Below are 25,019 nucleotides of genomic sequence, written 5' to 3' on the forward strand. Positions count from 1 at the left end.
CGGCGCGCCGGCCCCGCCCTCGTGCGCAAGCGCGGGGCCGTTGTGGCGGAGCGGTTGCGAACCCAGCGGTCTCCCGGAAGGGCTCGCGGAGGCGGTGGGCCGCGCAGGTTCGGAGGCCGGCCGGGCGGCTCGGCCCAGCCTGAAGCCCCTGCGTCCGCCGCCCGCGGTGTCCTCGGTAAGTCGACGGCCCTGCCGGAGACCGGGAAAGCCCCCTGCGCGGTGCCGGGGTCTGGGACGTGGCGGGTGGGACCGACGAGTTGGCACCACACGGGAATGTCAAGGCTAAGGGATTCCAGTGAGATGTGGCGCATCTCTTTTTGGGGGGGCTGGGAGGACTGGGCCTCAGCAACGCGGTGTATCCCCTAGAAGTCCATGCCTGTAGCCCAGTTTGTCCCTACACGGCCTGGACCAGGGACGGCCCCGGGGAGCCTGGATGCTCAGTTTCGCTGGCAAGGGCATGCACAGTTCACACCAGCGCACCTGCCCTAGGTCCGCAGCCCTCCAGACCTGTTAGATAGGGCCTGTCTTACCCCACCGGGAATTATCCTGAGGCCAGCGTTTCCTCCCGCTGCAGTAGTGATGAGGAGGTTGGAATTGTGGTTGCCCTCAGACCCTTTTTCTTTGAGGCCTGTCTGGCGATCATGGCTGCCAGCGGTCTCCCAGTCCTAAGCTCTAACAGCCCCAAGATGGCTTCTGATATCCAGCAAGATTTGGCTGCTCTAGTAACTTTGCTTTGAAACTGGTTGGACCCTGACATCCCGGTGTCTTTCCCAGAGGCCCCACCTGTGTCCCGGGCTATCCCTACATGACCCACAGTGTGGTGCCTATCTGCAGATATGCAGGACTCACAGTCCTGGAAAAGGGACCATCCCAGGGGAAACCGAGACCGGAAAGAGCCCATTGGTAGGGCTGGAGCTCTGGCCCTGGAGGCTAGGCCCTGGCACAGGTCACAGGCTGGGGTTCTCCTGAGGCCAGATGGCAGCCGGTGGGAGGGGGTCCCAAAGCCCTGGCCCAAAGCCTGAAGGTGTTGGAGGTGCGGGTTGGAGGGGATCAGGGAGGGAGACCATGGGGCACTCTGGACTTTTTGTGTAAAGTTCAAAGCAAGTTGTCTCTGTCCCCCGCCCCCATCCCCCATTCTCTCCGTGCAGGAAATTGCTTGAGGCTGTAAACCTTGCTTCCCTTCCAGGGGTAGAAACTGGACATAGTCTCCAGTGGAATCTCCCCCAGGAGATTACATCCAGGGTAGTTTTCTTGGGCCTGTTCAAAAAGACACTTTCATTTTCCTGATCCCTAGGATCTGTCGACATGAATCCCGTCATCGTGGTCCACGGTGGCGGAGCCAGTAATATCTCTAAGGACAGGAAAGAGCGGGTGCGTCAGGGCATCATCAGAGCTGCTACCGAGGGTTACAGAATCCTGAAGGACGGAGGGAGCGCAGTTGATGCTGTGGAAGGAGCTGTGACCGTCCTGGAAGATGATCCTGAGTTCAACGCAGGTAAACTTGCACTGCAGCTAGTAAATGATGCCAAATCAAGTTAATCTTCTCCCCCCTAAATACATCGAATCTAAAGTGTCAATCTAAGAAGCTTTTCAGTATAACTTCATATTTTAAGTTGACCAAGTTGCTTTAAGAATTTTTTAAATTCAGGGTTGCCTGGGTGGCTCAGTCAGTTGAGCGTCCAACTTCACTGAGGTCGTGGTCTCCAGGTTTGTGGGTTCCAGTGCCGCATCGGGCTCTGTGCTGACAACTCAGAGCCTGGAGCCTGCTTCAGATTCTGTGTCTGCCTCTCTCTCTGCCTCTCTCCCGCTCATACTCTGACTCTCTCTCTCTCAAAAATAAATAAACATACATACATACATAAAAGTAAAATAGAGAACCTGAAATCTAGGGATTAAAATACTTTGGGGGATGATACCCACCTGCCCAACATCTGTCAGAGAAAAGAATTTCAGGAAATCTGAACCAGTTAGTCATCAAATACTTCCTGAGTCTTGTTCATCCCCTTGCTTCTGCGCTCTTGAACACTTACACAAAATTTCTGAAGTCTGCCTGACCATAGAATGAGGCGTAAGTGCATCGTTATGGCTCTGTTGGTTGAGCCAGAATTTACTGGATGCTACTCCTTGCCAGCAAGAGGAGTGGCTTGCTGTTTCAGAGGGAGGCTTGTTAAATTACATACAGTTAGCAGTCAGGGCCCTCTGACTGACAGAACACCCACTTATTCACAAAGGACTTTGATTTGGAACAGGTCTTCTGGTCTCCCACCCTCTCTCAACTACCAGGATCAGTCATCTGCATGAACTGGGAAGTATGAATTCAGAATTGGAGTGGCTAGTTCTCATCTCTTTGCCCTGTACCAGAGCCTGCCATTCTAAGTGACTTGCTTCTACTGTCCCAGGTGTCTGCTCTGCAGCACATTAAGGGAAAAGAGAGTAGAATCATGCAATACGTGGCCTTTTGAGTCTGACAACATGTAGCTTTTTGAGTCTGGATTCTTCATTTAGCATAATGCGTTGGAGGGCCATCCGCGTTGACACAAGTACGAATAGTCCATCTGTTTGTACTGTTGAGTAGTATTCCATTGTATGGATATACCACAGTGTCAGTCATTCACCAGCTGAAGGACATGGTCGATTTGGGGCCATTACAAATCGCTATAAACAATTACATACAGGTTTTTGTGTGAATGTAAGTTTTTGTGTCTCTTGGGTTAATATTGAAGTTGGTCATGTGGCAAGTATATATTTAACTATTTGAAACTGCCAAACTGTTTTCCAGAGTGACTCCCACTTCCATTCCCACCAGCAGCGTATGAAGGCTCTAATGACTCCACATCCCCACAAGCACTTGGTATTGTCAGTATTTTTTATTTTAGCCATTGTCGTAGAGGTGTGGTGGGACCTCGTTCTGGTGGTAATTTCTGGCAAATGATGTTTATTTTAACATCTTTTCAAGTATTTTGTCAACTTCTCTATTGTGTTTTTTATTATTATTGAGTTTTAAGAGTTCTTTATATAGTCTAGATGCTGGCATTTTATTAGATACGTGATTTGCAAATATTTTCTTCCAGTCTGTGGCTCGTCTTTTCTTTCTCTTAGCAGTGTCTTTCAAAGAACAGAAGTTCCTTATTTTGTAGGAATCCCATTTTTTTTAATAATTTTTTTTAATGTTTATTTATTTTTGAGAGAGAGCGTGAGCAAGGGAGAGGCAGAGAGAGAGGGAGACACAGAATCCGAAGCAGACTCCAGACTCTGAGCTGTCAGCGCAGAGCCCGATGCAGGGCTCAAACCCACAAACTCCAAGATCGTGACTTGAGCCAAAGTTGGACACTCAACCAGTTGAGCCACCTACGCGCCCCTGGAGGAGTCCCATTTTTTAATGGATTGTGCTTTTTGTGTCATACCTTAAGAAATATCTGCCTAACCCAGGGTCACAAATGTTTTCTCTTACGTGTCTTCTAGAAATTCTATAGTTTTAGGTTTTATATTTAGGCCTCAGATCCATTTTTAATAATTTTTTGGCATAAGGTATGAGTTATATGTCAAGGTTGTTTCTGCATGATTGTTCCAGTACCAGTTGTTGAAAAATCAACCTTTCTCCATAGAATTGCCCTTCCTCCCTTGTCAAAATCAGTTGACTTTATATGTACAGGTCTACTGGTGGATTCTGTTCTCTTGGTCTGTATGTGTAGCCTTTCACCAATACGACACTGTCTTGATAACTATAGTTTTATATTAAGTCTTAAAATCAGGTAGTAAGAGTCGTGTGTGTGTGTGTGTGTGTGTGTGTGTGTGTGTGAGAGAGAGAGAGAGAGAGAGAGAGAGAGAGAAAGAGAAAGAGATTGTTTTGACTATTCTAGTCCCTTTGTCTTTCCCACAAATTTGAGAATCACCTTGTCAAGTTTTTACCAAAAAAAAAAAAAAAAACTCTTGCTAGGATTTTCGGTAGGACTGTGTTGACTCTATAGATCAGTTTAGGACAAACTGACATCTTAACAAGACTGAGCCTTTCAATCCAATACTTCCAAACCACAGTATAAACTTCCATTTATTTAAATCTTTGATTTCTGTGGCGCCTGAGTGATTCAATCAGTTAAGCATCTGACTCTTGATTTCCGGTCAGGTCATGATCTAACACTTCGTGAGATCAAGCGCCGAGTCAGGCTCCATGCTGAGAGTGAGAACGCTCCTTGGGATTCTCTCTCCCTCTTTCTCTGCCCCCCTGCCCCACACTTTCATGCTGTCTCTCAAAGTAAATTAAACATTTAAAAAGTAAAAATAAAAAAAGTAAATCTTTTATTTCTTTCATCAGTGTTATGTAGTTTTTAGCATGCATATCTTACAAATGCTTTGTTAGATTTATACTTCTTCCATGTATTTTGGTGTTACTGTAAATGCTACTTTTTTTTTTTTTTTTTTTTAAGAGAGAGAACATTCTAGTGGGGGAAAGGGGTAGAGGGTGAGAGAGAATCTCAGGCAGGGTCAGTGCTGTCAGTGCAGAGCCCCATGCAGATCTCATGAACTATGAGATCATGACCTGAGCCAAAATCAAGAGTCGGTTGGCCGCTCAACTGCTCAACTGGCTGAACCACCCAGGTGCCCCTGTAAATGCTACTTTTTAAGATTACAGTTAGCAGTATGTGTTGCTAATATATGAAAATACAGTTGAGTTTTTTTTCATACTTGCCATCTGTAGATTTTCTTCGGTGAGGTGTCTGTTAAGATCCTTGTCTGATTTTTTAATCAGGGTGTTTTCTTATTGAGTTTTAAGAGTTCTTTGTGTATTTTGGATAACAGGCCTTTATGAGGTGTGCCTTTTACAAATACTTTTTCCCAGTCTATGGCTTGTCTTCTCATTGTCTTGATAGTGTCCTTCATACGGCAGAAATTTTTTGTTTTAATGAAGTCCAGCTTAATTTCTTTCTTTCATGGATGGTGATTTTGGTGTGGTATCTAGAAAGCCAAACCCAAGGTCATCTAAACCTTCTCCTGTGTTATCTTCTAGGAGTTTTATAGTTCTGCATTTTACATTTAGATCTGTGACCCATTTTGAGTGGTTTTCGTGAAGGGTGTAAGGTCTATGTCTAGATTGGGCTTTTTTGCATATGAGTGCCCAGCACTATTGTTCAAAGACTTCTCTTTTTTGCTGCATTGGATTGCCTTTGTCTGAAGACTCTGAACCCAATTCCAGTGTGTATGAGTTTTCCCACACCAAGCACTTTTCCTACACCGGCTGGGTATCCTACAATTCAGCTCATTTCTGACACTATCTACCTAGACATAGCATCAGATTCCACAGGTCAAGGGCTCAGTCCCACCAGACTGTGCTCCACTTCAGACGCCACCTATAAATTCAGGTTGTTCCTTGTGCTTCTGACCTACTGGCTATAAATTAGAGGTTCCCACGACCCCCTCCTTGGGTTCAGTCAGTTGCCAGAGAGGCTCACAGAACTCAAGAAACCAGTTTACTCATTAGATCACCAGTTTATTACAAAAGATACAAATCAAAAGCAAGATGAAGGGGTACAGAGACAGGTGCCCAACAAAGGAACTTCTGTCTCCTTGGAGTTTGGGCCCTGGCACAGTGGCACATGGAAGCATTCTGGTTCTAACCCGGAAACTGTTCAGACCATATCCTTTTGGGTTTTCATGCCAGCTCCATTACATAGACATGGTTAATTAAGTTCTTCGCCACTAGTGACTGATTGAACCTCTAGTCTTTCTCCCCTCCCTGGAAATCGGGGACTGGACTGAAAGTTCTAACCCTCCAGCTATGGTTGGTTCCCTTGGCAACCAGCCCCCCCCCCATCTTTAGAGGGTTTCCAAAAGTCACCTCATTAACATAAACTGAGTTATGGGTGAAAGCAGCTTGTCATGCGACAAGATATCCATTTCACCTTTGTGACACTGAAGTGATTTATGGAACTGAGGACGAAAGACCAAAAGTCGTAATAAAAGGTCCTCCCATTGCACTCAACCCCTAGGAAATTCCAAGGGTTTTGGGAGCTGAGAGCCGGGAACCATGGGCAAAGACCAAAACATGTGTTTGTTATAAATCACAATGTCACAATTCCTTTGTCACAGATCATTTTACCATATATGTATGTGGGTCTGTTTCTGGGCTCTCTGTTCTGGCCCATCGATCTATTTGTTCTTCACCAATACCACACTTTCTTGATTACCATTGCTTTATAGTAAATGTCATCTGCAAATAGAGACCGTTTTGTTTCTTCTTTTACAGGCTTTATGACTTTTATTTATTTTCCTTGCATATTCCTCTGGCTAGACCATCCAATATTAGGTTGAATAGGAGTGGTGAGAGCAAACATCCTGTGCTAGTCCCAATTTTAAGGGGAAAGTCTTTCACCATTAAATAGAACGTGGGTTGTAGGATTTTATGGATTCCCTTTATCAGGTTGGGGAGGTTTCCTTATTCTTAGTTTCCCAAGACTTTCTATCAGGTATGAATGTTGAAGCTTATCACATCCTCTTTCTCCATTATTGAAATGACCATATGGTTTTTCTTTTGTCTGTTGGTATGGTGGATATCGATTGATTGGTTTTCGAATTTTGAACCAGGCTTGCATCCCTAGGGTTAACACCCCTCTGTCACTATGTGTTATCTTTTTTATTTATTGCTTGATTAGATTTGATAGTGTTTTCTTAAGGATTTTGCATCTATGTTCAAGAAAGATAGTGATCTGTGGTTTTATTTTCTTCTAACATCCATCTGGCTTTGATAGGAGGGTAATGTTGGCTTCAAATGATGAATTGGAAAGTACCCCTCCTCTTCTGTTTTGCTTGAAGAGTTTGTATAAAATCAGTATTATTTCTTTGTAAAAGTTTGGTAGAATTTGCTAGTGAAGCCATCTGGGCCTGGAATTTCTTTTGGCTTTTTGTTTTGCTTTAATGGAAAGTTTTTTGCTAAGAAATCAATTTCTTCATTAGGTGTGGGACTATTCAAGTTATGTTGCTTCTTTGAGTTTTTTATGTTTTTCAAGGAATATTGCTATTTTGAATAAGATGTTGAATTTATAGGCTTAAGAGTTATTTGCAATATGTCTTTATTTTTTAATGTCTGTAAGGTTTGTAGAGAGGTCCTCTCTTTTCATTCTTGATTATTTGAATTTCTGTCTTTTCTTCTTGGTCAGTCTAGCTAGAGTTTATCAAGTTTTTCTTTTGTTTTGTTTCTTTTTCAAAGAACAGTAGCTTGTGGTTTTAGGAGGGTTTGCAGATTTTGAATTGTTTTTTCTCTCATTCTTTTTCTCTTCGGAATTTAAATGATTTAGCTCTGTTATTTCCTTTCTTCAGCTTACTTTGGAAATAATTTACTGTTCTCTTTAGATCATAACTTGAGACCAGTCTTTTCTAATACAAGCACTTAATGCTTTAAATTTTCCTGTAAGTCCTGCTTTGATTGCATCCTACAAGTTTTCACGTCTCTTCATTCTCATTCTGTTCAAAACATGTTATAATTTCCCTTGTGACTTCCTCGTTGAAGCATGGTTTATTTACAAGTGTGATAATTTCAATGTATTTGTGGATTTTCCAAATATCCTTCTCATTTTTATTTTAATTATGTGACAATCAAAGGACATATTTTGTGTGATTTACATTCTTTTGAACTTTGTAAGGTTTGGTTTTTGGCCCAGAATATGGTCTGTCTTGGTAAATATTCCATTTGCATTTATAAGAATATGCACTCTGCTATTGTTTATTGAAAGTTATATAAATTTCAGTAAGGTCAAGTTGGTTAATAACGTTATTTGAATCTTCTACACCTTGATTTTCTATTTCTGTTGATTCTTGAGAGAGGAATGAGGAGGTCTTTAATTGTAATTGTGGATTTCGCGATTTCTCTTCTCCTTTAACTTCATCAGTTTTGCTTCATATGCTTAGAAATTGTTGTTAGATACACAGACTGCTGTCTTCTGTGTGAACTGATCCCTTCATCACTATGTAATGTCATTATTATTTAACATTCCTTGTCCTAAAGTCTACTTTGCCTGATACTAATCTAGCTGCTCACACTTTCATTTAATTCATTTGAGCATTGCATAGCTTTTTCTGTTCTTTTACTTTTAACCTATTTGTATCTTTATATTTAAAGTGGATTTTTTTCAGGAGGACATAGTTGTATCTTACCTTTTTATGCAATTTGACCATCTCTTCTTTTTATCAGGGTGTTTACACCATTTACATTTAATGTGATTATTGATACGATCAGGTATAAATCTGTCAATCTTGTTATTTGTTTTTTATTTGTCCAATCCATTCATTGTTCCTTTTTTTCCTCTTCTGCCATCTTTTGGGACAATTGAGTGTTGTTTATGATTCTGTCTTCTTTTGTTGGCCTAGTAGCTAGACAGTTTTTTAAGGGTATTTTAGAGTTTATACTATACATCTCTCATTTGTCACAGTTTGCCTTCAAATAATATCATACTTCATGCATAATGTAAGAACCTTATAACAGCATACTTGTTTTCCCTCTGCTAGCCTTCGTGCCATTATTGTCATGTATTTTACTTCTGTGTATGTTATAAATTGCCTAATACGTTGTTATTATTTTTCCTTTAAATTGTTATATTTTAAAGATATTGTTAAAATAAAGGGGAGGGGCGCCTGGGTGGCGCAGTCGGTTAAGCGTCCGACTTCAGCCAGGTCACGATCTCGCGGTCCATGAGTTCAAGCCCCGCGTCAGGCTCTGGGCTGATGGCTCGGAGCCTGGAGCCTGTTTCCGATTCTGTGTCTCCCTCTCTCTCTGCCCCTCCCCCGTTCATGCTCTGTCTCTCTCTGTCCCAAAAATAAATAAACGTTGAAAAAAATAAAATAAAATAAAATAAAGGGGAAAAAGTATTTCTGCTTATCCACATACTAGCCATTTCCACTGCTTTTCATTCCTTGGTGTGGATCATGACTGTTGTCCACTGTCCTTTTCCTTTTTCCTGAAAGACTTCCTTTAACATTTCCTGTATTGCACGTCTTCTACGGGTGAATTCTTTCAGCTGTCGTGTATCTGAAAAAGTCTTTGTTTTCAGTTTTTGAAAGATACTTTCACTAGGTATTAAATTCCAACTTGACAGGTTTTTTGGGGGGGGGTTGTTGTTTTTAATTTCAGGACTTTAAAGATGTTGGTCCACTGTCTTCTGGTTTGCATCATTTCTGACAAGAAATGTATTCTCATTCTCATCTTTTTCTCACTTCCTAATGTGTCTCGCTCTATCTACTTCTAAGATTTTCTATCTCCGGGCTCTTGGGTGGCTCAGTTGGTTAAGTGTCCAACCTTGGCTCAGGTCATGGTCTTGCCGTTTGTGAGTTCAAGCCCCATGTCAGGCTCTGTGCTGACAGCTCAGAGCCTGGAGCCTGCTTCAGATTCTGTGTCTCCCTCTCTCTCTCTGCCCCTCCCCTGCTCATGCTCTGTTTCTCTCTCTCTCTCTTTCTCAAAAATAAGTAAATATGAAAAAAAAATTTTTTTTTAAGATTTTCTATCTGATTAGACCAAGATGTTTGATCATAATGTGCCTGCATGTAGTTTTCTTCATGTTTCTTTTGCTTGGAGTTTATTGAGCTTCTCAGATCTGTGAATTTACAGTATTAATCAAATTTGATATTTTTGTATATATTTTTTTCTTAAATATTTTGTTGTCCCTCTGTCTCCCCTCTCCTTTTAGAGACTCCAATTATATACATAGAGTGGGTTGCTTGAAATTGTCCCCAAGCTCAGTGATCCTCTGTTTGGTGGGTTTTTATCTTTTCTTCTTTTTCATTTTGGATAGTTTCTATTGCTATCTCTTCATAGTCATTACTATTTTCTGCTGTTGTGTCTTACTTTGTTTTAATCCCATCCAGTGTATTTTCCACTTGAGACTTTTTTTTCATCTCTAGAAGTTCTGTTTGGGTCCTTTTTATGTTTTCCTCCATGTCCTGGTACATATAGAATATAGTTATAACAACTGTTTTATTAACATCTTTGTCTACTAATTCTGTCATTTATGTCATTTATGATCCATTACTATTAAGTGGGTTCTTTTTCCTCCCTATTATGGGTCATATTTTCTTATTTCCCTGTGTGCCTGGAAATTTCTTATTGGATACCAGACATTGTAAATTTTACCTTTTAGGTACTGGATAGTTTTATAATCCTTTAAATATTCTTGAGCTTTGTTCTTATCCCATTTTACAGATGAGGAAACAGGCACAAGAGGTTAAGCATAGCTAGACTCATAGGCATCATCTAGGCAAAAAAAAGTTGGAGAAAGCATGCTGGTGGTAAGGAGAAGAGCATGCACAAGAGCCCAGAGTAGTGAGAACTTACGATACTTTCAGGGAAACCTAGTGTTTCAGTAAAATGTAGCCAAGGAGGGGAGATAAAACCAGCAAAGGAGATCAGAGACCAGATCAGGGTTTCATCCTTTTTATTTTGTAGGTAATGGGGCACCAAGCCAGATTTGTGTTTTCAAACATGCTTCTCTGGCAGCAAGTAGAAGATGAATTGAAGTTGGCAGCTTAGGGACGCCTGGGTGGCTCAGTCGGTTGAGCATCCAACTTCGGCTCAGGTCATGATCTCATGGTTCATAAGTTCAAGCCACGTGTCAGGCTTGTTGCTGTCAGCACAGAGCCCACTTTGGATCCTCTGTCCCCTTCTCCCTCTGCCCCTTCCCTGTTTGTGCTCTCTCTCTCTCAAAAATAAAACATTTTAAAAAATAAACAAAGTCAGCAGCGTAGAAGAAACCTGGGAGTCATTTCTAAGTTCTTAATTATTGCTTTTCAACTTCTCTTTGGTTTTAGGTTGTGGATCTGTCTTGAATGTAAATGGTGATGTGGAAATGGATGCTAGTATCATGAATGGAAAAGACCTGTCTGCAGGAGCTGTCTCTGCAGTCCAGGGCATAGCAAATCCCATTAAACTTGCACGGCTTGTTATGGAAAAGGTATGTGACTAAAGCATCCTTTTTTGCAAGAAATTGCTACCGCCATACTTCAGTGACTAAATAGGACTTTTTAAGTACTTTAGTACTTCAGTGACTAAAATTTCCTGCTCTAGGGAAATGCTTGCAAGCACTGTTCTCCTAAAGTCATATAAAAGAACAGAAGCAATCTATTTAAATTTGTCAAAGAAGCCAAGACTCCAACTCTGTTGACAGTGTAGTTTGGCTAGTAATCCCTTGACAGTAATTACTGTTTTCATGTTGTCTTCCTGTATTTTCTTCAGTTTTCTCTCAATGCATATGACTTAACACATACAAACGGAACAGACCTTGTTTAATAGCATGTGTTAAATTGGGGCGCCTGGGTGGCTCAGTCAGTTAAGCGTCCGACTTTGGCTCAGGTCATGATCTCACGGTCTGTGAGTTCAAGCCCCGCGTCGGGCTCTGTGCTGACAGCTCAGAGCCTGGAGCCTGTTTCAGATTCTGTGTCTCCCTCTGTCTGCCCTTTCATTGCTTGCACTCTGTCTCTCACATTGTCTCAAAAATAAATAAACATTTTTTTAAAAAATTCAAAAACAAACAGCGTGTGTTAAATAAAAATGAATTCTGTTCTCTAAACTTAAGATCCTAGTAATATTCCATCATGTGGGGGTTTTTTTGAAAATACAAAATCTCGAGAGCGCCAGGCTGCTCAGCATTTGGAGAAGCAAGCCAGTGGAATTTGCACTTTTGAGGTTTCATACCCAGAGAGAACTAATTATAGCCATACAATTGAAGCAGTTAAGAAGATTTTAACTGTTTCAGAAATCTAACCATTTCCCATTTCTTTCTGGCTGAAGACAACTCATTGCTTTCTGACTGACCAAGGTGCAGCAAAATTTGCGACAGCCATGGGGATTCCCACAGTTCCTAAAGAGCAGCTGGTGACCGAGAGAAACATAAAACGCCTAGAGAAAGAGAAGCATGAGAAAGGTGCTCCAAAGCCAGACTCTGAAAAGTAAGTGTATCTGCGGCTCACAGTCTGGGGAGTTACTCGACTGTGGAAGTTTGACAAATGTCTGATTACCTACAGTTCTTAAACAAGTCAAGAATCACTTGGTAGTTTCAGTGTTTGTACAAAATAATTCATAGTACAGAGTGGAAACACTGCTCTTCTCTTAAACTTGACCTCATTTATTACTTCTGTGAATAACCACTCAAATTAGGCCGAGACTTCCTTCTCCAAGATGACTGAATGGCAGAGCGCCTTGTGTTAATGTGTTAACTACTGGATGCTTCTTGATCAGTCTGTTATTGAAAGCAGACCAGGCAGGCTCTCTATGATCTATCCTCTGAAGTTACTTAAACACTCTGTCCTAGTACAGAGAAATCAGGACAGCTCTTACAAGTTTCAATTAGTCATATGTTCTGAATTACGGTTTTCTATATTAGATTTCAAAATCCCAAATAAAAGCCCCCTTATTCAAAGCAACATTTGAAAAGTAAAATTCGAATATGGCCTGGCAGTTTATAATGGGATATAATCTATTAACCCTGCATACTCTTTAAGATTTATCATTTTTAACCAGCGGTATACTTTAATATCGCCTAGGGAGCTTTTTCACAGTATGCACGTCTGGCCCACCTCCGCAAAGAATCTAACCTAAGAGGTCAGAAGTGAAGAGGCCAGGCAGGTGTGTTAGGAAAAAGTGTCCAGGTAATCCTGATGTGTCCCCAGCTTAAGAATCTGTTTTACACAATTGGCCATATATTGGTAGCTGTTGATAACCAAGTGTGTGGTTGTACGTCACAGGAATGGGGTTGCTTTCTTGATGGTTCGTGGGTGTTTTAATAGATGTTGCCACATTGCTTTCCAAAAATGCTGCAATAGCACACCTCTCCACCAGCCATCTTCGCCCCTAGATATAAGCAGGAGAGACCCTGCCCCGGGTTCTACACTTCAGAGGACCCCCATGTCACAAATACACAAAACAGTTGGCTTATTACAGTCACCTGGGGCGCCTCTGTCACTCAGCAGTGGCCTGCATGACCCATAACCCTCGTCATCCACTCTTGTGATTAACACCATTCAGCCCCCAGGGAAATGCTTCTCTGCATCTTGCTCTGTGTCTTGGAACCAAAGAGCACCTAAATCTAAAGATTTGTGGACTGTGCCACTGCTGATATCAGAAATGGACACTGCTTCGGAGTGGGGGAAGAATGGAGCAGCAGAAGGACTTAGGTAAGAGAAAAAGACAAATTAATAACTTGTCAAATTCTCAAGCAGCAAAGTATTGTTTCCCAATAGTGCCAGATATTCAGTTTCCTGCCTCCTTACATGTTTTATGCTGTGGTTCTGGCGGGATTCATGATTCATGAATTAGTACAATGTCTGTGAGACTCGCACATGAGGACTGATTGCCGTGACTCTTAAATTCGCGGGTATGTAGGCCTAGACCAGCACAGTCCAGTAGAAAGACAAGGGCTACATTCGTAGCCACGTTAAAAATCCTAAAAAGAAACAGGTGAACTTAATATTATTTAACCCAGTATATCCAAAGTACCATATCAGCATGTAATCAATATAAGAAATTATTTGAGATATTTTACATTCTTCTTTCATACTAAATCTTCAAAACCTGCCCCATATGTTACGCCTGCGGCCCATCTCGCTGGGGGCTGCCCACGCTTCCAGAGGCCAGGGGCACAGGTAGCTCGCACCTGCCGCATTGGACAGTGAGGGTCTGGACAGAACCTGCGTGAGGAACCAGCTCTTTATGTTGGCAGCTGAATGGACGCTGAATGTTAGAATTCGGAATGGTTTTATTTTTGTAATATGTTAACATTTTCAACATTTAAGTAGTTTTGTTTCAAAATCTTGTATTTGCTAAGGGTAATTCATGTCTGACTTTAATATTGATATTTACTATAAATAGATAATTTGGCATATTTCAAGATACACTTGAAAGTGTATCTGCAGTTCGTTTATATTGATTCAGTTTTATTTGCTCTTCATGTTTGATGAAAATACATCCTAATTTTGTACACTTTCAAGACAATCACATCTTTTTTAATCCCTAGACAATTGAAAATGCGTGTTAAGTCAAGATTTTGATACGAAAAAGAGTACAAAAGTGGAACTCACAAAGGAAAACAAAAAGCTGAAAGGAAAAAAAAGGAAAACAATCTTCCAGGACACACTCCGTGTGCATTTTAAAAAACAAAACAGTAAAGTAAGCGGCCTCCTTCCAGGACAATCCACTGAAAGTTCATAAGCAGGACATTCCAGCTTCTTGGTTCAGTGAAGATTTAATTACCCATCAAGACAGTGAAAATTAACGAGCATAGTATTCTTGCTACATCCTCAATTTGAGTAGTTCAGATGAAATCCCAGCAGTGTCACATTCTGGACTAAAGGAAGATGATGTCATTGCTCCTCATGAAGATTCACACACTGAAAGGACACAATTACTAGGATTGGAGGAAACAGGCAATAGATGAGAGCAGAAAAAGGAAAAGACGACACGGAACATGGATGTGAGGTTCTTGGAAGAGTAATACCGCGTGTCCAATATTTAGCGAGGGCGGATGATGCTTTGCATGGCACTCTGTCAGCACAGTGTTGATGGAACCCAGTAGAAAATTTCTGGGCTTGGTAAAAATTATTTCAAAAGTTGATAAAACACCGAACATGTAATTAAGACAAAAAAATAACAAAACTAATATGGTCACTGTCTAGGATAGAGCATTTAGACAGATTTTTTTTTTTATGTTTTTTTTTTTAGTTTTTTTGTTTTTGTATTCTTGAGAGAGAGAGACAGAGCATGAGCGAGGGAGGGGCAGAGTGAGAGAGGGATACAGAATCCAAAGCAGGCTCCAGGCTCTGAGCTTAGACAGATTAATTTAATGGGTAATAAGAGATGAAATCAAATACATAAATTTTTTTTAACAAAATACTCTGTTCAGCTAGAATGTACCATGGTCAGAAGAACTCTTGAGCAGCTAACATTTATTACATGTATCACTATGCTAGCCAGCGAAGAAAAACAAGTCAAAGTCAGTGGACATTTTATTGGCTTTATACCTGCTTTTTGAAGTAGGTGTTTTGGATTAAAAGAAGTGGAAAACTTTCCATCTTGGTCGTGAATTTAAAAGGCCGTCAAGGGGCACCAGGGTGGCTCTGTCAGTTAAGCATTGGACTTTTGCTCAGGTCATGATCTTACTGTTCGTGAGTTCGAGCCCCACGTCGGGCTCTGTGCTGACGGCTCAGAGCCTGGAGCCTGCTTCGGATTCTGTGTCTCCCTCTCTCTCTGCCCCTCCCCTGCTCACATTCTGTCTGTCTCTCTCTCTCTCTCTCTCTCTCTCTCTCAAGAACAAATAAACATTTAAAAAAAAATTTTTTTTTAAAGACTGTCAAAAGCAAACCTGTGATAATGGAGTTAACATGGTTAGTAAATAAAAGATACCGTGAAGTTTGGCCAAGAATCCAGAAGTATTCCATGTGACAGGTAGGCTCACAGTTTAAATCTCTTTCTGGAAGGTGTGCCCCTGCTGTGCCGATAGCATCAATGTTGTGGGACAGGAGAGGGTCCGATCCGAGAATCACATTGATAAAAAGAGTTCAGTGAAACCACACAAGATCCTCAAGGAGAAAATTATGGACTTTGACAGTGAAATTAATTTTGAATTTGTGCTCTCTATTGTCACTTAGTAGGAACTGTTCATTTCTATTGATAAGCTTAATAAAACCTTTAAAATTAATCTTTTTGGCTACTTTATGTCTAAAAGGATTGAAAACGTGAAGTTTAGGGAAACAAAATCAAACTGGATGTGAAGTAAGCGAGAAAAATGACATTCCAATAAGAGGAAACCGAAAGAAGGAAGCAAAAATACTTGTGTGACTTGAAGGAGAAGATTCGTGTACAAATAACCCCCAGACCAGCTCCCATAGAGGCTGTTTTTCTGTTTATTACGTATCATTTGAAGAGAGATTTGCATACAGTCAAAGAACATACTTGTGCTTTAAGATTTTGTGTAATACGCCGAAGATACTCTGCGTGGATCTAGATTCCTGTTTAAGGTGACAGGAACGACTACAGCAAGCGATTGTAATTTATTTGATCAGATTAAAATATTTAGTAGAATCTTCTGCTACAGCATTTTACCACATGCTGCCCTCGAGCATGTGAGCGTGCCAGTGCTCAGATCGGGAGGCGCTTCCAAATCCAAGGATTGCTTGAGGAATTTTGTCGGTCATTCCAGCTGCTACTGCCTCAGCAGAGTGAAGCTTCGCCAAATTAAAATTACCTAAAAACCTGCTAAGAACTACACCGACTCAAAAAGATCTGTCTTTATGGCAGTCGGTCAACAGAACAGAATGTTGTACGGACATACAGCTACAAGAGCAACGGCTTCCCAAACTGAAAGCAAAGCAGGAGAGCCAGTCTTGTGGAGTAGACACGCAATCACTTACCGGGGCGGTGTGTGTGTGTGTGTGCGTGCGCGTGTGTGCGTGCGCGTGCGTGCACACATCTCTTTTTCCCATCATCCAGCCATCAACAGAGAACCCAGATGGGCACGATCATAATGAAATTAAGTCACCGCTGGTAGTTGGCCAACTTTCAGCCACACAAGAGCCATAGCTTTACAATATTTTTAAAAGCCTATGCATCGCTCTAAGAGAATAGAACGTATTTACAACTTCCCAGAAGTAAACATGGGGTATGGGCCTCCATTTGTATTTGTAATCTTGCCTCAACGTGGGTCCGCCACCAGCTGAGCCCGGGACTGCCTCTCTTCCTCTGACATGAGAAGGGTAACCTTGTCACTTTAATTTTTTTTTATTTAGTAGGGTGTTTGTAATGTTTATTCATCCATTTTTGAGAGAGTGAGTGACCGAGCACGAGCAGGGGAAGGTGAGAGAGAGAGGGAGACACAGAACCTGAAGCAGGCTCCAGCCTCTGAGCTGTCAGCACAGAGCCCCACGCGGGGCTCGAACCCACCAACTGTGAGATCATGACCTGAGCCAAAGTCGGATGCTCAACCGACTGAGCCACCCAGGCGCCCTAAACTTGTTGCTTTAATTTGCTGTTCCTAGACTAGTAACAAGTTTGAGCATTTGGCATTTGTCTGTGGTTCATTCGTTTCTGTGAATGTGCCTGTGTCCTGTGATCATTTTTTCTTCCTTGCCGTTGCGTCCCTCCTCCTCAGTGTTAAGGCTGTCTTCTCTGTTAAAAAAATGTTTCCAGCCCAGCCTGCTTCTCCACACCACAGCACCACCCTCACACAGGCCACCGACTCTTCAAACCCCCTGACCAGTCTCTAGTTCCAGTCTCATCTCCCTCTGCCAACACACATTTGCTAGAATAATCGTGTTAAGAGAGACTTTGTGTACAAATGTGGCATACATACAGAGGTGCATAAATCTTTTTTAATAACTCATGTAATTTTTTAATTTTTTTTTTCTTTTTGAGAGAGAGAGTGCACGAGCCAGGGAGGGGCAGAGAGAGAGGGAGACACAGAATCCAAAGCAAGCTCCAGGCTCTGAGCTGACAGCAGAGAGCCCGACGCGGGGCTCACACCCACGAACTATGAGATCATGACCTGAGCCAAAGTCGGACACTTCACCGACTGAGCCACCAGGCACCCCAGACGTGCATAAATCTTATGTACCCCTAGTGAGTTTTCACAGGGTGGACACACCCATGCAATCGGCCCCCAGATCAGGAAACAGCACATTGCCATTCCTTTTCTTCATCGCCCGGTTTCTCAGATTCATCCGTGTATTGTTTGCAGCTTTGCAGCGGCAGCTTACCACCCCCCCACCCCCCCACCCCCTGCCGGCATCATTCTGTTTCATGGCTGTGTCTCCACTCATTTACTCCACCTCTGCTGGACATTTGTGTCGTTTTCCATTTTCCATTACTACGAACAGTCCTGCTGCGAACATCTGGGTGTCCTCTTTTGGTGAACACCACATTTCTGCCAGATGACTGTAGAAATGCTGGAGCGTTGTTGCTAAGTCAGCTTCAGTGGATTCCACCAGATGGTTTTCCAAAGGGGTGTGGGCACCAGTTTACATTTCCAGCAGGAATGACGGGGCATCCCAGCCCTGCACATCCTGGCCACACCTGGTACCAAGTCTTCCTCGTTTTAGCCACCCTGGTGGACGCGCGTCGTGGTAAGAATAGTATTTTTAAAGCTTAACTCCTCTTGTGACAAGATGAGCCTTGGCTCAAGTGCTCCAGTGTCTCCCCGCCTCCGAGTGAAAGCCCTGACGACGGCCTTTACGTAGGAGAACCGTGTGATTTAGTATTCAAATTGGAACTTGATCTTGAGAGCGAAGGTGAAACAAGCAGGGACAAAAGGCATAAATCAGGACTGTCGTAAGTAACCGGGGTGCACGGTCACCCCGCCCATCAGAGCCTTCATGGTCTGGGTGCTGGCCGTCCCTCCTCACTCTCCCTCACTTTATTCTCTCCAGCCACAGTGCCCTCCAGATTCCATGAGTTTAGCAATCATGTTCCTGCTTCAGGAGCGTTCTCCCCAGCGATCGGCACAGCTTGCCCTCACCTCCTTCAGAGAGGCCCTGTGTTGAGGTGTCTCCATGCTTCTGGACTCGTGGTAGTTTTTACTGTCGTTCCATAAAGCAAATTTGTATTGCACTGCTGCCCTCTGCCCCCCAAACGCAAGCTGCACAGGAGAAGGGACGTGGTCGATTCAGCTCCCTGCTGTGCCCGGCACTTTGTGCCTCAAGTACAGTTCGTTATAGAACCTGGGTGGCAGGTATAGAGCTGTGATTGTACTGTATTATATTCTTCTCACTTTTTTACTTGAAAATGTATAATAAAACGTTAGAGAAAACAATAACCTATCTCGTCTTTGCAGCAAGTGCCATGAAAGAGGCAAAGTGGGGTCTGGTGGGCAGCATCAGCCTCACCTGGGAGGTTGTGAGAAATGCAGGGTCTTCGGTCCCGCCCTGTACCCACCAACTCGGGATCTCTGGGGTGGGCCCGGGGATCCAAGGGGTTTTTATGCACACTGAAGTTTGAGATGCGCCTTTTGTTTTGAGGGAGCATGCGCATGAGCAGGGGAGAAGGGCAGAGGGAGAGAGAATCCTGAGCAGGGGAGAAGGGCAGAGGGAGAGAGAGAGAGAGAGAGAGAGAATCCCAAGCAGGCTCCATGCTCAGCACAGAGCCAGATGAGGGGCTCGATCCCATGACCCTGGGATGATGACCTGAGCCGAAATCAAGAGTCAGACGCTCAATCGACTGAGCCACCCTGGTGCCCCAGCACCCAGTTGCTTTGTCCCCATTTTATAGGTGGGGAAAATGAGACCCAGAGAAGAAAACTTAGCAAGTAAGTCACAGCTAGAGGTCAGAGGTGCTGGGATCAGATGTGCTCTTGAAGCCGAGGTCTAGAAGAGTGTCTAGTAATCTACCCGACCTGCAGAATAAAAGGCAAACGGGCTTTCTTTGCCATTTCCGTGAGTCAGGAATATTGGGATCAAAGTGTGGCCCGTTTGCCATTAACCTCTAATGTGGGAATGTAAGTGCTGTTAAGTTACGTTGTTACCTGTGGGAGTGTTTCTCGTCTCAGCCTGTCACTTCTCTCTCTGTTTTTGGCAGAAACCTAGGAACCGTGGGCGCCGTGGCCTTGGACCGCAACGGAAACGTGGCCTACGCGACCTCGACGGGGGGCATCGTGAATAAAATGGTCGGCCGGGTTGGGGACACGCCATGCATAGGTGGGCCCCCCGATGGCTCTGCCCCTTCCCATCCACAGTCACCCACCTGGCTTTGGGGAGGACTTGGAGAGGGAGACGGGGGAGGCTCCAGTTGTCCCCCATGAGCCCCCGAGGGCCTCTTCCCTCTAGCCCCGTTTTCGGGATCTGCAGACTTCGTCCCAGAGGTTTACATACACGAACCCTCTTCCCAGGCCTGGGCTCAAATTAACAAACAGAAAAAGCTGAGAATTTCAGTGGGCAGTTACTGGATCTGAGTGGCATGAAAGCCACACGCTGCTGCTCCAGCGACGTTACGAGTGGAAGTGTTTGCGTGGACACGGAAGCACATGGCCTCATTCTGGAAGCGGGTGAGGGGCGGGGGTAGGCGTGGCTGTATATGCCTCGCCCTGCGCAGACTACCCGCGGTGCCCTCCGGGAGCTGTTCCATGAAGGGTCAGGCCTGCCCTCCCTCCCGGGGCTCCCTTCATCCCCCTGGATTCAGGGTCATCACCTGGCGCTTTGTTCACACTAAAGCGTCACAGCTACTGATGTTTGTCCACACTTTGGCACTCTTTGGGATTTAGTATTTACGTAGCCTTAGACTTGATCTGTGTTTGACTTTCTTCACTGTTGCTGCTCAGTTTGTCACTTTTTGGGGGCAGGATCTGGAGGTTATGCTGACAATGACATTGGTGCCATTTCAACAACGGGGCACGGGGAGAGCATCCTGAAGGTGAATCTGGCCAGACTCACTCTCTTCCACGTAGAACAAGGTACATAGAACAAATGCATACTGTCTGAAGACGAGTGAACGGAAGGTCTTCGTAAATAGGAGGGAAAGTAGATGAAACCCTTTTTAATTTGCTTTAGATGTTCCTTTCAGGCTGTTACCTACTTTGACTTCTTCCCACCTTCTGTTAGGATTTGGAAAGAAGTGCATTTAGAATATTGTCTGAGTTGGGCATCTCGGGCAGTAGAGAGACTTTGAGCCTGGGTGTGGGAGAAAAGCAGGTCTGCTGAGGCTGATGTCAAGCTCTGCCTCAGTGCACAGAGGGTCTTTTACGGTGAGGACCCTTCTATGAAGCATTCACATAGAAATCGTTTGGGGGCACCTGGGTGGCTCAGTCGGTTGAGCATCCAACTCTTGATTTTGGCTCAGGTCATGAGCTGACAGCATGGAGCCTGCTTGGGATTCTCTCTCTCCCTCTGTCTCTGCCCCTCTCCCACTCGCACAGGCACATGCGCTCCCACACTCGCTCACTCGCTCTCGTGATAAATAAGCACTTAAAAAAAAGAAAAAAGAAATCATTTGCCCAGAATCTTTGTTAACTCACTTTGGTTTTTCATGCTACAAATGATTTTCCCATCAGATTTCTTTTTATTGAAAGGTTGTTTCACAGCCTCTCCTTGTTTTCAGGAAAGACACTGGAAGAGGCTGCCAACATGTCGTTGGGTTATATGAAGTCAAAGCTGAAGGGTTTAGGCGGCGTCATCTTGGTCAGCAAAGCAGGAGACTGGGCAGTGAAGTGGACCTCTGCCTCCATGCCCTGGGCGGCCGCCAAGGACTGCCAGCTGCACTCTGGAATTGACCTTGATGAGACCAATGTCACTGACCTGCCCTAGGACCGTGAAGATTGTATTCTAGGTGCTGTCCTGAAGGGAAAGTCCAGCTTCCTGGTGTGGAGATTTAGCTTAATTAATTAGATCTAGAAATGGAAAATTCTGCAGTCTGTCACTGTTTTGTCGCCTTGATCAATGAGTATCTGAGTGTTTGGTTGAGGGGCAGATCCGAAAGTGCTCAGAGAAATCCCCCTATTAAGGTCAAAGTAAGACTAGTCCACATGACCAAGTCCTGAGTCTTTCTCCTGAATCGGCCCCAGCGTCTTAGGTTAGAAAGAAATGACATCATCTGATGTGACAGCAGCCGCCTGCGCGCAGGGAGCGCTGTCTGGTAGTGGGAGACCCCCAGCAGAGCGGGGGGGGCGGGTCAGACAGACGCTCCCAGAGTTCCCACGGTTGCAGGCTCTCCACGGGACCCAGTGAAGGGCGAGGCGGGAAGGAAAGGACCCAGTGGCATATCTGAAAGTACACAGAAGCAGCAGAGCTCGTGGGCCAAGTCCCAGAGAACCGCAGAATGCTGTGGAATTCACTTTGAGTCAGAAGAATGTCAGGGGAAAGAACCTGGAAGAGGATAAACTGAGTTTTCTAAGAAAGTTCGGGTCTCCTCTGACTTACTAATGTAGTCGCAGACACTTCAAAAGTGCCCCCTGGAGGTGAGGGGGCTTGGGGGGGGGGGGGGCTCTGCGGAGCTCCTGCCAGCCTGAGGGCCCTCCAGGACTCCCACAGGAGTCTGCCCACCTGGCATTTGCCACCAGCCTCCGCCTGCTGGAGCCCCTCCGGGTCCTCGTGCTGGGTAACAGGGCCCTGGACCTCCCCGCCTCGGCCATGACAGGGGCGCCCAGCCCGCAGGGCTGCACGGGGCCTCCTGCGTCCTCGCACTGTCTGGTGGGCGTGTGCACAACGTGGTCAGCACAGGGAAAACAGTAATTTCCTCAGTGGAGGCTACTTCTGTTAATCTCTCTTTACACTGGAAATGGTATTTCTGCTGTGACAATTTTTTAGTCTTGTCAGGTCTTCTCTCTGGAAAGAAACTGCTTAACTTAAAATTCCATGTGCCACTAATAAAATATTTTGAAAGAATAACAGTGTGGTTAGGAGTCACTGTTGACAAAGACCAGAATGTCCATATTGGGCATGTTGGAGGGTGTTCAGAGGTAAGGAGCCTTTTCTGAACAGGTAAGGGAGAGACCCGACCGCCGCTCACGGGGATCAGCAGGGCTAATGATCAGCATTCTCACGGTTTGCCAGACAGCCGCCAGCTTCCAGCTCCCGGCCGTGACCTTCAAGGACAGGCGGCCACTCTGGGCCTCGGAGGTGGAGGTGGTGCGTGGAGGCAGCACTGAGTTGCATCCTGACTGGCCCCCACTGCCCAGGGGACTCTGGACAAGTTAACTGTTAGGAAAGTTTTCATCTACAAGATGGAGCATTCTAGGGGCGCCTGGGTGGCTCAGTCGGTTGAGCGACCGACTTCGGCTCAAGTCATGATGTCACAGTTCGTGAGTTTGAGCCCCACGTCAGGCTCTGCTGACAGTTCAGAGCCTGGAGTCTGTTTCAGATTCTGTGTCTCCCTCTCTCTGCCCCACCCCTGCTCATTCTCTCTCTCTCTCTCTCTCAAAAATGAATAAACATTAAAAAACCTCAAAATGACGCTGTGGCAATGAGGATTTTTTGAGGGAGGCGGATTAGATTGCTCCGGCCAACAGCCAAACAGCACAGGAGCTTACACAGCAAAGTTATCTCTCACAGTTCTCGAAGTCCAAGATCAAGGTGTCGGCAGGCTCAGTTTCTCCTGAGGTTTCTCCTGAGACCTCTCTTTGGCTTGCAGACGGCCGCTTTCTCACCGTGTCCTCACATGGTCTTTTCTCCATGCGCGTCTGTGGCCAACTTTCCTCTTCTGATGGGGACACCCAAGTCAGATGGGGTGAGGGCCTAACAGCCTCATCTTAACTCAGCCACCTCTTCAGAGGCCCTGCCTCCACATGCAGTCACATGCTCAAGTACTGGGTGTTAGGGCTTCCACTTAAAGGTTTTGAGGGGACACGATTCAGCCCACAAAGGAGACAAAGCAGAACTACATTAGGGATTGGAAAAGGAGAGAATGAAGAAGTGAGAGAGAAGGGAGGAGGAAGGGGTAGGGAGTAAGGCCAGCTGAAGGACCTCAGTCTGTGCTCATCAGTCCAGCCTTTCAAAAGGAGAGCGACCCTAGTTCAAACACTGCTGGAGGCTTTGAAGGCTCGGCTTGGGAACCTCCCGGGTTTGACCTCTTTGGCCGGGCAGTCCAGTTAGGTAAGGGTTCATCAGCCCCCTTGTACAGCCCTGGTTCAATGGCAAGTCACCTGCGTGGGAATGCAAGCTGGTGCAGACACTCTGGAAAACAGTATGGAGGTTCCTCAAAAAACTAAAAGGAGAACTACCCTACAGCCCAGCAATTGCACTACTAGGCATTTATCCAAGGGATACAGGTGTGCTGTTTCGAAGGGGCACATGCACCCCAATGTTTATAGCAGCACTAATGGACAATAGCCAAAGTATGGAAAGAGCCCAAATGTCCATCGATGGATGAATGGATAAAGAAGATGTGGTATATATATATATATGCAATGGAGTATTAGCAATCAAAAAGAATGAAATCTTGCCATTAGCAACGATGTGGATGGAACTGGAGGGTATTAAGCTAAGCGAAATTAGTCAGAGAAGGACAAAAGTCATATGACTTCACTCCTATGAGGACTTTAAGAGACAAAACAGATGAACATAAGGGAAGGGAAACAAAAATAATATAAAAACAGGGAGGGGGACAAAACAGAAGACACTCATAAATATGGAGAACAAACAGGGTTACTGGCAGGGGTGGGCTAACTGGGTCAGGGGCACTAAGGAATCTCCTGAAATCATTGTTGCACTATATGCTAACTAATTTGGATGTAAATTTTAAAAAATAAAATTTAAAAATTAAAAAAAGGGGGATCCTGGGAAGATGGCGGCATAGGAGGATGCTGGGCTCACCACGCGTCCTGCTGATCACTTAGATTCCACCTACACCTGCCTAAATAACCCAGAAAACCGCCAGAAGACTAGCAGAACAGTCTCCGGAGCCAAGCGCAGACGAGAGGCCCATGGAAGAGGGGCCCCTCCTGAAGCGGATCTCCGAAGGAAAAGCGAGCTGAGCCTGCCCCTCCCAACCCTGTGCACCTTGCCGATCCACCCCAGATAATGCCAGATCCCTAGCACCACAAGCCTGGCAGTGTGCAAGTAGCCCAGACGGGCCACGCCACCCCACAGTGAATCCCCCTCCTAGGAGAGGGAAAGAGAAGGCACACACAAGTCTGACTGTGGCCCCAGCGGTGGGCTGGGGGCAGACATCAGGTCTGACTGCGGCCCCGCCCACCAACGCAAGTTATTCAAGACAGCACAGGGGAAGTGCCCTGCAGTCCCGCACCACTCCAGGGACTACCCAAAATGACAAAACGGAAGAATTCCCCTCAAAAGAATCTCCAGGAAATAGCGACAGCTAACGAACTGATCAAAAATGATTTAAACAATATAACAGAAAGTGAATTTAGAATAATAGTCATAAAATTAATCGCTGGGCTTGAAAACAGTATAAAGGACAGCAGAGAATCTCTTGCTACAGAGATCAAGGGACTAAGGAACAGCCAGGAGGAGCTAAAAAATGCTATCAATGAGCTACAAAATAAAATGGAGACAACCACAACTCGGATTGAAGAGGCAGAGGAGAGAATAGGTGAACTAGAAGATAAAATTAT

At 44.6% G+C, this 25,019-nt stretch overlaps 1 protein-coding gene across 2 annotated transcripts; it reads left to right on the plus strand.

The window, feature by feature from the left end:
* Positions 1–26: 26 nt before the first annotated feature.
* ASRGL1 (asparaginase and isoaspartyl peptidase 1) lies at positions 27–22,335 on the plus strand. 2 transcript variants are annotated; one of them, XM_043581394.1, is made up of 7 exons: positions 27–175; positions 1,295–1,495; positions 10,789–10,931; positions 11,768–11,925; positions 19,535–19,653; positions 20,295–20,405; positions 21,050–22,335. In XM_043581394.1, exons 2-7 carry the CDS (start codon positions 1,306–1,308, stop codon positions 21,253–21,255), a joined length of 927 nt encoding a protein of 308 aa, XP_043437329.1. In that variant the 5' UTR covers positions 27–175; positions 1,295–1,305; the 3' UTR covers positions 21,256–22,335. The 2 variants fall into 2 exon arrangements, with proteins under 2 accessions (XP_043437329.1, XP_043437328.1); XM_043581393.1 differs by having other exon boundaries at positions 29–175; positions 20,274–20,405.
* The last annotated feature ends 2,684 nt before the right edge of the window (positions 22,336–25,019 follow it).

Source organism: Prionailurus bengalensis, chromosome D1 (assembly GCF_016509475.1).
Source record: "Prionailurus bengalensis isolate Pbe53 chromosome D1, Fcat_Pben_1.1_paternal_pri, whole genome shotgun sequence".
Lineage (NCBI taxonomy): Eukaryota > Metazoa > Chordata > Mammalia > Carnivora > Felidae > Prionailurus > Prionailurus bengalensis.

What these genes read in the sequence shown, in the direction of transcription:
- ASRGL1 (XM_043581393.1), top strand. Translation starts at nt 1,306, where the DNA reads ATGAATCCCGTCATCGTGGTCCACGGTGGCGGAGCCAGTAATATCTCT. An exon ending in TGGGGACACGCCATGCATAG is followed by an intron (nt 19,654 to 20,273) that starts GTGGGCCCCCCG and finishes GTTGCTGCTCAG; the next exon opens with TTTGTCACTTTTTGGGGGCA. An exon ending in TCTCTTCCACGTAGAACAAG is followed by an intron (nt 20,406 to 21,049) that starts GTACATAGAACA and finishes CCTTGTTTTCAG; the next exon opens with GAAAGACACTGGAAGAGGCT.